General features: G+C 38.8%; 1 protein-coding gene across 5 annotated transcripts in view; it reads left to right on the top strand.

Annotated features, from left to right (window-relative positions):
* Positions 1-13878, top strand: part of DNAJC6 (DnaJ heat shock protein family (Hsp40) member C6) — a 168050-nt gene that overhangs the window by 149989 nt on the left and 4183 nt on the right. For all 5 annotated transcript variants that reach the window (XM_032137541.2, XM_032137544.2, XM_058430343.1 and 2 more), the window contains 4 exons: positions 1590-1658; positions 4534-4653; positions 8658-8921; positions 11443-11585. In XM_032137541.2, the coding sequence (XP_031993432.1) occupies positions 1590-1658; positions 4534-4653; positions 8658-8921; positions 11443-11585 (596 nt within the window). The remainder of the gene's footprint in view (positions 1-1589; positions 1659-4533; positions 4654-8657; positions 8922-11442; positions 11586-13878) is intronic.

The following is a 13878-nucleotide window of genomic DNA, read 5'->3' as shown; positions in this document are numbered from 1 at the left end:
CAGATGTCTGCTTTGGGAGGTCAGATTGCCCACCTCCAAATCCTCAGGGTACTTCCCCCGGGTTTCTGCAAGACATCGCCAATCTCTTGTGAAAATAAAAAAAATACTGCCTTTGGGCTCAACAAATATTTATTGAACATCTATTCTGAAGAGAACAATCACTTGGGGCATGATGTTGGAAGAACAAATAAATAATGATAATAAAAGGCAAAATAGAGACTAAAATATTAGGTAATTACCTTTTTGAAAAAATACATTCCTGTTTCTCTAACAGACCTTAAGTTTCTTGAGGATAGATAATGCATCTTTTAGTCTCTGTCCCCCTGGTGTGGTGCCTTGCATGTGTTAGGTAGTCATAAGGGTTTGTGGGTTTTATTAGCAATAAGGTTGAAGTTCTGATACCTACTTCTACATCTTAATTGGATGTAAGACTAAGATCAGAGCTTAAAGGAAATCAGATAGAACATATTAGCAAAACCGTCTAACTTCCACCTCAGTGGAATGGGTTACTGTGTAAAAAGAGAAGGGAGAAATAGAAAAGAAAGAATTATTATTGCTGATAATGGCATATCCTTTTTAACTTAATGATGGAAAGGTACTAGATGACTTGGTTGGTACTAAGTAAACAAAACAAGGAAATAAAAGATTTGGAATGCTAATCTTGATGCCTTCTGGTGGTGATGTGTGTGTGTGTGTGTGTGTGTGTGTGTGTGTGTGTGTTTTAAATCCCAGTTGCAATGTCAGTTTAGTATTTACATTTTAATCATTAATTTGTGTGGGCAAAACCTAGAGGTACCTCAGAAAGAAATTCTTCATCATGGCGTCCTGTTTCCTATATAGATTTTATAGATGTATAAAAAACTTACTACACACATGTATTCCTCTAGTACACCTGATTCCTTTTAGCCAAATATTTCTTTTAAATTATATGTTTGGAACTTTGAGGGGGGGTCAGAATGATTTATTTTGAAGCTGTAATGACTTTATTTTGAGTACCATAGACACATCCCTGACAACCAGCATGGTGATGGTGTATAGCCAGTGCCCAATACATGTTCTGCATGACTCATGATTCTCAACTCATGTCACAGCAGAGGAGAAAACAAAATGTCAGTTTTAAGTGGATTATGCCTCTATACTTAATGCTTAGCAAAGGTAAACTGAGTTTAAGGTGTTTTCCCCCTTTTCTTATTGCACACTGACTTTGTGTTAAATTTAGAGGTGGGACACACACACATAAGATAGTTCTTTCTTGCCTTCGAGGGACTCACAACTGAATGGAGACAGACACATGCTCAGTGATAACTCAAAGTGTGTGGATATGGAGGTAAAACCAAAGTGAGGCAATGAAGGAGCAGAGACAAATAATATGTATTTTCTGTCAAGCCTCATGTGAACAACCATAGGTGAAGGCAGAACATATCGAGTGTTGCAGAGTGTGGTAAGAACCCAGAAGGAGGAGTGGATATCTTGGGATCTTGCTGGGGCCATGCAGGCTTCAGGGATGGAATGGCATTATCCTTTGTGAACTCAGAAAAGTGGGTTCTGAGCTCTCTTGTTCTCATTCTTTTTCTTTTCCGCATTTGCAGCTTCTAGTACGCCTGCTGTGAACATTCAGCCAGATGTTTCTGGAGGTTGGGACTGGCATGCTAAACCAGGTAAAAGCAGGTTATTTTCGGTACACATTTATACAATTGCAAAAGCATAATCTTTACCCAAGATGAAGTGAGTACTCACAGAGTATTGTGGCCTACCTGTGTAATTTGTGTCACTTTTTCCTAAAGATTCATATTCTAGAAGAGCTTTTCCCAATGCACTTGGTGACATGATAGTGCTACTTACCATACACCATTTAGCTTTTCTAAATTTCATTTGCTGAATGTCTTATCTTGACAGTAGAATCAGATGGATATAAATATATATCAAACTCTATCACTTAGAAACTCTTGGGTTTTTTTGGCAAATCTGAGCCTCAGTTTTCTTATCTGAACAATGGGGATAATAATTTTGGTTCCACACAGTTGTGTAAGTTTAAATAAAAAAAACTTATATAAGAATTTCTGGCATAGTATAGATGCTGACAAATGTGAATATTCTTCCTTCTTTACAAAGTACTTATTTCAGGGTGGGATTTATCTGTCATCAGTAAGGTCTCCTCCTCATGACCACTATGGCATTTATGGAGCTGTCTTGCGTGACTGCTCCTGACAGTGAGCAAGTTAAGTTCACGCGTGCACATACAAACACATACACAATGGGCTTATCACAACAACTTTCTGAAGCAGTTGCCGTTTCCTTTTTTTATTGTAGCAACCCCCTCCCCACAACATAACATTTACCCTGCCAATAATTTCCAAGTGTACAATACAGTATTATCAGCTACATGCACTTTGTTGTGCAACAGATCCCCACAACGAACCCACCTCCCCACTGACCTTCTCACATAACTGAAACTCTACACTCACTAAGTAACTCCCTACCTCTGCCTCCACCAGCCCCTGGCCACCACCCTTCTACATGAGTTTGACTACTTTAGATACCTCCCATAAGGAGAATCATACAGCATTTGACTTTTGTGGCTGGCTTATTTCACTTAGTATAATATCCTCAAGGTTCATCTGTGTTGTAACATGTGACAGGATTTCCTTCTGTTTTTAATTAAAAAAATTTTCTTTGGCTGGGGCGTAGTGGCTCACGCTTATAATCCCAGCACTTTGGGAGGCTGAGGTGGAAGGATCCCTTGAGGCCAGGAGTTCATGACCAGTCTGGGCAACATGGCAAAACACCGTCTCTACAAAAATACAAAAATTAGCCAGGTATGGTGGTGTGTGCCTGTAGTCCCAGCTACTTGGGAGGCTGAGATGGGAGAATTACTTAGGCCCGGGAGGTTGAGGCTGCAGTGAGCCAAGATCACACCACTGCACTCCAGCCTGGGTGACAGAGTGAGAATCCTGTCTCAAAAAAAAGATTTTTCTTTAAATTGACACATAAAATTGTATGTATTTGTCGTGTGCAATATGATGTTTTGAAGTACATATACACTGTGATATGGTTAAATGTAACTAATTAACAAATGCATTACCTCACATGGTTATCATTTTTGTGGTGAGAACGTTTAACATCCATTCTCTTTGAATTTTTCAAGAATGTAGTAGATCATCATTAACCAAAGTCACTATGCTGTACAATGGATCTCTTGACTTATTTCTCCTTTCTAGCCGTAATAATATATCCTTTAACCAATGCCTCCTCATCCCCGCCCTACCTCCAACCACCCCAGCACCTGGTAACCACCATTCTCTACTCTTTATTTCTATGAAACCAACTTTTTTAGCTTCCACATATGAATGAGAACATGCAGTATTTGTCTTTCTGTGCCTGGCTTATTTCACGTAACATAATGCTGTCTAGGTTTATCCGTGTCATCTCAAGTGACAGGAATTCCTCCTTTTTATGGCTCAATAGTATTCTATTGTGTATATACACCATATTTTATTTATCCATTCATCCATTAATGGACACTTAGGTTGATTCCATATCTTGGCTGTTGTGAATAGTGCTGCAATAAGCATGGGAGTGCAGATATCTCTTTGACATACTGACTTGATTTCCTTTGGATATATACCCAGTAGCAGGATTGATAAATCATATAGGAGTTCTATTTTTAATATTTTAAGGAACCTCCAAATTGTTTCCCATAATGGCCATACTAATTTACATTCCCACCAACTGTGTCCTTTTTTCTCAACATCTTTGCCAACATGTTTTTTTTTTTTTTTTTTTTAATAGCAATTCTGACAGGAGTGAGGTGATATGTCATTTTGGTTTTGATTTGCATTTCTATGATGATTAGTGATGTTAGTATTTTTTTATACATCTGTTGGTTTTATACATCTGTTGGTTTTCTTCTGGTATTCATCTGTATGTTTTCTTCTGGTAATTTCGTAGTTTTGGGTCTTACATTTAAATCTCTAATGGATTTTGAGCTGATTTTTTTATATGGTGAGAGATGAGTCTTTTTACCCTGTTGCCCTCTTATTCTGTTGATTGTTACCTTCCCTCACAGCAGTTTTTAGCTTGACAATTGTCCCATTTGTTTTTCTTTTGTTGCCTGTGGTGTTGGTTTCATATTATTTCTCTTTTTTAAAACTAATGGTAAAATGCTGAAGCTCAAAGATGTTAAGCAAGATTCCCAAGGTCACTCAGGAATTGGCAAAGCCAGAATCCAGATCCAGACCTAACTTCAAATCCTATAGGAAAGAGTGACATGAGGACCTGGAAATAAAACAAACACTGGAAATAATAGTTCACACTTGTGGCCTGGAAACAGCATTTGTCTTTTCTGTGTTCTGTCCTTGTTCAAGGCCACCATTCACCCAGGTCAGGGAAACATGGTCTAGCAACTTCTTAGACGTTTTCAAACCCTGTCCTAATTTGCCTAGGAGACAAATAAACAGTAACTCTGGAATTCTGAATTTCAGAATTCAGCCTCAAACAGCTAACTCATTTTCAATGACCTTATTTCCTTTTCAGGAGGCTTTGGAATGGGAAGCAAGTCAGCTGCCACCAGCCCAACCGGATCCTCGCATGGTACTCCCACCCATCAAAACAAACCCCAGACTCTGGATCCTTTTGCCGACCTTGGGACACTAGGTACAAACTCAGAAGATCAAGATACAAATAACATTTATTTATAGCTATAAAGCCTCAAATCTCAGTCTTTGGTGTTACAGCAAGCTGGTATTGTCACCTGGAACCTCAAATAGTGTGTATTCTTAAGCTATCCTCTGAAACCTGAGATTGGCTTTTTAAAAAAGGAAAGCGAGAATCAGATATGGGGTTAGAAATCATCTTTATTGATTCATTTCTCCAGTGCCTAATTCTGGATGTGTAGCATGAATAAAGTTAGAGCTTTCAGGGGCTCATGGCAACAGAGTTTGGCTGCACAAAAGTAATGCGTAGGGAAACACTATGAGACAGGGCTGGTCGGATGGATTTGTGCCACATGATACCAACCTTGCAGAACACTTACTGTGATACGGTGATGTTACCTGTGAGATCTTCACACCGTTCCCCTTCTCTCCATTAACTGTGGTGCTCTCCGGTCAATTTGTAAAATTCTACACAGAAAATAGACTCAAGTATCGTATTGCCAGAATATTTTCACCATATGTTAATAGATGTTACAGGATAAGTGTTCTGAGAGCAAGTGAGATTGGGAAGCACTGGTTTCCATGGATTTTGATTACCACTAAAAGGGACACAGTGTCCAGGGTTCTCAAACTGATTTCACCAAGGAACCTGTTTTCAAGGAGGGGTTCATTGGACTAATGTGTTCTGAAACATTTTCTTCCTCCTTTTTCCTTCCTCCTCTAGGGCAATGCAGATTTGTTAAGTACGGGTGGTGTAGCCCTGACACAAAGGTTTATCTTGGCCATATTGATAGTCTGTGATCTCAGAAAGCCCTCCTGAGGCATTTAGAGCCAGATGGAGGGAATGTGAGCCTGGCTACCGTTGTTGTCTGTAACTTGTGTCAGCATCTTTATCTTCCATTTTGTACTATTTAGATGTTTTTCCCTTTTAAGAACTCTCAAAATTATTTTATGCAGTCATTTTCTTCTCCACCTTTCTTTGTATCTTACTGAAAATTTCAAATTTTAAAGTAATATATCAGATGAAATTTTACTTCAATAAAATCTCATTTATTATTTATTTTTAATGCATTTATTCATCCAACAAATATTTATGAAAGTGCCTTCTAGGTGCTAGGACTGTTTTAGTAAAAAAACAAACAAACAAAACAAAACAAAACTCCTGCCTTAATAAAACTTATATTATAAAAGGGGAATCAAATAATAAATTAACAAATATATAATGTCAAATAATGAAAACAATAAAAGTAACAGTTAATAGTTATTGGGGCCTTACTATGTGCCAGACACTACTTGAAGTGCTTTACATATATATATCATTTCATTTAATCTTCCTCATAATCTTTTGAAGTAGTGACTGTTATAATCCTTGTTTTACAGATGAGGAAACAGGGACACAAGAGGTTAAGTAACATGCACAAATCACAAGCTTTCAACACCAAGAAGTCTAGCTCTGGAGCTTGCACTCATAAAAGGTTTAGAGGTTGATGTAGCTGAGTGTAAGAAGGGGTGTCAGTTCAGTTCATCCAGTCAATGGTTTTCTACCCTTGAGCATTAATTCCCTCATTTCACGGGTATTTTTGAGTACTTACTATGTGGTAGGCATTCAGGATGTAATAAAGAATCAAAGCAGATGACATTCCTGTTCTTTGAAACTTGCACTACAGTAGGAGGAAGAAACTTTAATTGAATGTAAAACATCCACTACTGTAGGGGCTACACAAGATGGAGCATTTTTTAAAAAGCTCCCCAGGTAATTCTAATGCACAATCAAGGTTGAGAACTACTGCTTTGCTTTTAATGAGGATTGCAGTGGTCTCTGGATTTAGCTACCACTTTGTATTTCTGTCAGTTCTCTGCTTCAATAGCATTAACAATTAGACTTGCTGAGCATAGGGAGAAAATATTCTAGAAGGGTAGACATCAGAGAGTCCTGCAATGTTGATGAGCCCCATGAGTGCGGGGTCAGCGTCTGCTTTTTCACCGCTGTATCTGCAGCCTGGCATCTAGAGGATGCTCAATAGTGCTTCCTAAACGAATGAATAACTGACAGTATGGTAGGCATATGGCAAGGTTTTCTTAGTCCTTTCGGCTTTTCCATATTTACCAAATTTTAAAATAAAAAAACACATATGTTCAGAACAGAGTAAGCTTCCTTAAATATAAAATGAAACCCCAGTATAGAATGAATACCAAGTCTTGGGTGTTCCCGTGCTATTGGCAGGAGAGCTCAGGGACATAGGAAGAAGGACTTCATGCTGCTAGTTATGGAATGAGTGGGGCAATGCCAAGCTTGAAGACAAGCCCTGTCATTACAGTTTCCTATCACCAAGTGTTCATTGAGCCCTGAAGATGTACCAGGCATGTGCTTATTAGCATATGAGCTTACATTATTTTATAATATATAACGTCTCTTTGTTTGCTTAATTGTGAAATACTTTCATATAGTTGTTGTCTTTACAGTATAGTTGTCTTTCATATAGTTGTCTTTACAGTATACCTGTGATATAGACATAGTTTTGATTAAACAGATGAAGAAACTGAGGCTCAAAGGAGTGAGATTTTTTTACCCAGCTTTAGAAGAGCAAAGATTCTGTATATCCTGTTTTCAGCTATATTCTTAGTGCCCAGCATAGTACATGACACTTGGTAATGCTCGTCAAATAGTGGTGAATTAGTGTATATATGTATGAATGAATGAAGAATGAATGCAAGAATGAATGATAGAGCTGAGATTCAAACTCAGATTGATGGTAAGTCCAGTGATCATGATGCATTTCCAGTAGGGAAGGAAAGTGGAGCCTCAGGATCAGAATAGGGAAAGTATCTATAGAAAGAAGAGATAGTAAGGGATGAGTTATAGTGAAAGGCTTAGCAATTAGGAGAGGAATTAAGGATTACTGAGTGCAGTAAATGAACATGACATTTGGAGGCAGGATGCACATAGTCTAATCCCAGCTCCATTAATTAGCTGTGGGATCATGAGCATATCAGGAAACCTCTCTGAGCCTTAATTTCCTTATCTTTAAAGTGGAGCCAGTGATACTACTTACCTCCTAAGAGTGTTGTGTAGATCTGAGCAGTAATGTACATAAACACATTTTGTTAACTCTACAGAGCTATATAAATATTAGTTATTTTATTATTGTTACTTTAGACTTATTACATGAAAGGGTCTTTGGAGATAGCACATTTCAGTTTCTCATTTTACCTCTTTAAATGCAAGCCACAGCTGGTTTTCATATTTTGGACACAGCCCAGCTTGTATGAAGTGAGTGCTTAAAAGTTTGGAGATTATGGAATCAAGATTCTCCTTAAATTCCTGGCACAAAATAACATCATTTTTAAAGCTTGAATAAGATCCTTTGTCCTGTTTAAAGTTATCAAATGTTGACTGCTTTTGCTCTCCTTCAGTGAAATGCAAGTAGTATGAAGTTAAAACCTACTTGTGACATTTCAGAACATCTTTATTTACTCTTGGGCACTAACCATGCTTTATAACAAAAAAATGGTTAATCCTAATAATTAAAGTTTAAGTAGCACCTTAATGAGTGGACTTACTGTTTTATTCCCCATTCTTGTCATTTGGTAGTTTTTTTAAAAATTTGATTCTAGTGAAGAAACAGAATCTGCTTAGAAGATGGAAGGGTGGGGAAGGATGGCACAGTGAGAAGAGCCAGGGTTCTTTTGACCTGGAGGCAAAGATCCAGAATCAAGTCTCGGCTCAGCCACTTGCTGTGGGCCTCTGAGAAAAATCACTTAACTGCTCTGACCTGCAGTTTGTTCATCTGAAGGAAAAATGAGGCCATTAAAACATACCTAAAAATGTTATTGTGGGGATTAAGGAAATAATATGTATGCCTGCAATTCCTTTATCTATATTAGGAAGATTACTTATGCTGTCAGTCAAGGGAATGGCTATTAAAGCCACTGCAAACAGTGTCTTAAGACACAAGAGTTAGAGGCCACTCAAAATAATTTTACCTTCTTTATCTTTTTCTTTAGGTACTTCTTCATTTGCCAGCAAACCCACCACACCAACTGGATTGGGTGGAGGATTCCCGCCTCTCAGCTCGCCACAGAAGGCATCTCCCCAGCCTATGGGTGGCGGGTGGCAGCAGGGAGGTGCCTACAACTGGCAGCAGCCGCAGCCTAAGCCTCAGCCTAGCATGCCCCACTCTTCTCCCCAGAACCGACCCAACTACAATGTGAGCTTCTCAGCCATGCCTGGGGGCCAGAACGAACGTGGGAAAGGATCAAGTAATTTGGGTAAGGATAATGGTATGGGGCCTAGCTATAGGGCAGCCTGTCTGTGTTGTCACACTGCCTGAATGTGTCTGTCTGAAGGTGACAGTAGTTTCTGGGTAGTTTCAATTCAGTAGTTTCTGAGGGAATCTTACAGTTGTAGAGACACAACATGATCCCTACCCCTGACGCTGTACCTGGAGCCTCCTGGGTTGACTATGCTCCTGACATTTATACCATTTTGTGACTGTGGGCTCACTTGTCTGTTTATCTCCAGACTGGAACCAGATGGAGGGCAGGGACTGTGTCTTAGTTGCCATGGTATCATTAGCACCTAGCATAGTGCTTGGCATAGGGTAGGCACTAAATGAATGTTGAAGGGATATGAGTGGAGAGGTAGATGGATCTTAAAGCTGTTATTCCTTTGGAAGAGGAAGTGGAAGAAAAAGTTGGGGAATCTTTCAAGCACGTTGGTCATATTTGCCCTTTGGTCTCAGTTGGAGGACTGTATGTGTCTTGGAAAACTTGGTCTTTCTTATGCTCTGTTTGGTGGATTCCTGAGATCAGCGGGGTACCTATGATGGTGCCAATGCCTGAGGCTGGAGGATACCCTCGATAGGATCTTGACAATGAGTGAAAAGTAATATTTTTGCATAGGAAGGATGGTTAGATTTGAGTTTATTAAAAGCCTATTTTGGTACATTTTATATTTCAGTTGATGTTGTCAGACCCTGCAATGAAGTACATAGGAACATGGTGAGGGAAGAGGCCTTTCTCCCTATGGAACGTGGAAAGGCAATTCTTCTGCTCTTCCTAGTAGCTGTAGCTAACATTTATTGAGTACTTACTGTATGCCAGGTGCTATCCTAAGCATTTTTCATGTACAGTCATCCCCCTTTATTTGTGGTTTTATCTTTTGCAATTTCAGTTACCTGAGGTCAACTGCAGTCTGAAAATATTAAATGGAAAATTCCAGGAATAAGCAATTCATACATTTCAAATTGTGCACTGTTATGAGTAGCGTGATGAAACCTCGCACCATCTTACTCTATCCTGCCTAGGATGTGAAGCATCCCTCTGTCTAGCACATCTATGTTGTATTCTCTACCCGCCCATTACTTACTTAGTAGCCATCTCGGTTACCAGATCAAAAAAAAAAAGTACTGTATATATAGGGTCTGGTACTACCTGCAGTTTTAGGTGTCCACTGGGGGTCTTGGAACATACCTCCTGTGAATAAGTGGGGGGACTCCTGTATTATTTCTTATAATCTTCAAAACCAACTGCATATCATAGGTGGGGAACCTGTGACACAGATGGATGAAGTAATTCCCTAAATTTATACAGCTTATAAGTGACAGAGCCAGGATTCGAACCCTGGCAATCTGGCTCCAGAACCCCTGCCCTTTATTGCTACACTCTACTGGCTAGAACACAGGTGCTTCTCACAACACCAGCATGTTAGGAATTCAGTTGTTGGGGATATGTAACATCATGTTTGTTCTTGACTAGCAGGGATATTTCCTGGACAATTCCATAGAGTCATGCCAATTCCCCTCCATTTTTGAGTAGATAGATGTGGGGCGAGTGACTTCAATCAGCAAATACTTATGGAGCATCTTCAGTGTAGAAAACATTGAGGATGCAGCAGTGAACAAGAAACAAAATCCCTAGTTTCATAGCACTTACATTTCAGTGTGTGCAAGTACAGGTATGTGTATGTCTTACAGTATAGAGATAGCAAATGGTTTTCAACTCAAAAACTGATTTTGGTTGATTTGAATTGACTGTATGGACTGTTATGTTTTGGTTCTATTTTGTTTTAACAAGCATTTAGATAGCCAGGCACTGTTCTAAGCATTTTAAATGTTAACTAATTCATTTTCAAAACAACTCCATAAGGTGAGTAGTATTCCTAACACCATCCCAATTTTATGGATGAGGAAATTGAGGAATAGAGATAATAAGTAACTTGCCTAGGTTACATCACTAATAAGTGGCAGAGCTGGAATTCAAACCCAGGGAGTTGGGGTCCAAAGTCTTTGTTCCTAGCCACCATGCTCAGCTGCCTCTCCAAACAAATTGAGAAAGATTATGAGGCTACAACCAGACTTGTAGAAAAAGAGCAAAGTGATTGACTAAAATATCAACAGAATATGGGCAGAGAAGTGGTAGCATGCATGAATTTCAAGTACCAAAACCCAGATCCCAGTGCCAACACTGATATGAGTTAGTTATAATCTGGAGGGATAATGAGTATCCTCATCTAAAGAGAAGGTACAGTGGAAATGGAATTGGATTTGGCTTCATGATCCATCCTCCAGTTTTAATCTTGCCACATATATGATTCTGGACAGATTCATTTTCATCATCTGTAGAATGGATGCAAGAGTCTCTTACCCTACTCACAGGGTAAGCAAGCATGAGGGTTAAGGGACTGAATGCATATTAAAAACACCTTGAAGACTCCAGATGCTGTGAGATAATGATACAGCATTATGTTTAAGAATGAAAACTATAATGATTTTCAAAAATTATATTGCAGAAGGGAAACAAAAAGCAGCTGATTTTGAAGACCTACTCTCTGGTCAAGGTTTCAATGCTCACAAAGACAAAAAGGGGCCTCGGACAATAGCTGAGATGAGAAAGGAGGAAATGGCTAAGGAAATGGATCCTGAGAAATTAAAGGTGAGTGAGGTCCCTGACGCAGCTTGATTATCCTATATGACAAAGTCATGTGATAAAGTCATGTGTATGGAGCTATCAGCATGAGACTAACCTATTGTCTTAGTCCATTCAGGCTGCTATAACAAAATACCATAAACTAGGTGGCTTATAAACAACAGGATTTTTTTTTTTCTCATAGTTATGAAGGCTGAGAAGTCCAAGATCAAGGTGCCAGCCATTTTGGTGTCTGGTGAGGGCCATCTTCCTGGTTCATGGATGGTGGTGTTTTCCCTGTGTCCTCATAGGCAGAAGAAAGAGGTCTTGCTCAGGCCTCTTTCATAAGGGCACTAATCCCATTTATAAGAAGTCTGTTTCATGAACTAATCACCTCCCAATAGGAAGCCCTAACCTCCTAATACCATCACCTCAGGAGTTAGAATTTCAACATAGGAATTTTGGGGGGACATATATATTCAGACCATATCACCTATAAAAGGCATGATAGTAGATTTCTGGTGGCCACTCTATTTCATTTGGTCTTTGCAGCTGTGATTTGAGTACAGCTGTGCCCTTTAATAGCAAAGTAGCTTTGAGGAGGTTGCACACACTGTTTACTTTCTTTAATAAAATAAATGTTATTCCATGATATGGCAATGTAGATTTCTTTTGTTTGCCTGTTCAAATGAGCAGTGGCACTTTCTAAGAGGTGATTTTGTTATTTAGATGGCATTCACATTCTAAAGATGAGTCATTAGAATTTGCTGGTAAGAAGAATGCATTATTTATGTTTTCTCTTTCTGCCTTTAGAGCTTTTTTATTAAACCAGATTGACTGAAGCCCCCAGGATCTTTTCTCTACCGATAGAGAAATATTTATGTACCTGAGACTTACCAATTCCTGCAACGTTAGACCTGGAGCTTTGGAAAGTAGAGGAGAGAAAGGCTGAGGGAAGTGTGGCTCCTGTCTTCCCCATTGTCTTCCTCTACTTTTAACCAAAGCAGTTCCACTTTTCTCTCTTTCTGATTCTGGAGTTTTAGGTAAAATTAGATTTGAGGTTTTTCCTCAAATCAAATCAACATACTTTTTTCCTCAAATCAACATACTGTTTTAGTATGTTTCAGCATTGTTTGTTTTTTTTTTTTAAGTTTGCAAATCAGCAAATCTAACCCCTTTGTTTCACAGCTGAAAAAAACCACATAACTTCATAGATGAAGATGTTGTATGGACAGGCGGATGCAGATTCGCTGGGAAACAGAGGGTGGTTATGTTGATGAGTGGTATGAGGTCTGGAAGAGTTTGTAAAGATCAGGAGAATTGGAATGCTCTTCACAGATGAAGAGGTTGAGTTCCTATGTGACAAAATACTAAATATGCTGATACTACAACAAACTGAAAGAGGAGGATGTAATCTGTCTCTGTATTAAAGCATTTGCAAAACCAGTACTTGAATGGCAAGTCAATCTTAACACATTCTGAAAACATATACCACTGTTCTGTATAATTTCCTGACAGATTTGTTGCAGATGTATATAATATACATCTAATATAACTTAGATTCTTTGATACATTTTTTAGTACAATGTAGGGTCTTTCATTTGCACGTTTTTCACTCTACGCAATGCCACAGAGGCTTAATATTTCTTCAAAAAACTTTGTGCTTCATCTCAATAACTTTTGTTCATTAGGCAAACTCGGACAGTTTCCTGTAAAAGAAAGCTGTTTATTTCATTTAAGCCATGTTTGATTATTTAATTGGTACAGGGTATGTAATTGTTTGGGAGGGTAGCTGTCATTAATGTGACTAAACCATTCATCCAGCAACACTCACTTAGCTGAACTCCTGTTAGGTACTCAATGCTGATACAGTTTTAGGATCCCTCTGACTTAATCGCCTCATTTGTTCAAACTGTGAATGTTCATAGTTCAAATAAATGGCTAAATGGGTCAATTCATGTAACAAGCCTTTTTGAGCTCTGTTCTGCACCAGGTTTATTATTTGGTTCTGAGATACAGTGATATATAAGAAATAATACTTTTCCTCAAACAGCTCTGCCTAATGGCAGGCAAAGAGAAACACACAATTACAATAAAGTGTGGTACATATTATGGTAGAAATATGTTTAAGGTAGAGTAGCCTAGAGAAGTTTGGCCCTTTTTTAAGGGTTACTTATTTAGTGCAGTATCTACCCTCATGGAGTTTATATTGAGTATAACTCTGGGGGTGGGGATGGGAGAGAAAGGAATTCAAACTCGCAAAGTCTAACAATGTGAAATTCCTCAGCAGGCTTTTGAAGGATGATAGGGTTAACCAGGG

The sequence above is a fragment of the Hylobates moloch genome, unplaced genomic scaffold (genome assembly GCF_009828535.3).
Source record: "Hylobates moloch isolate HMO894 unplaced genomic scaffold, HMol_V3 SCAFFOLD_18, whole genome shotgun sequence".
NCBI classification, from domain to species: domain Eukaryota; kingdom Metazoa; phylum Chordata; class Mammalia; order Primates; family Hylobatidae; genus Hylobates; species Hylobates moloch.
Note: the sequence above shows the minus strand (reverse complement) of the source record. Positions and strands in the feature narration are given on the sequence as shown.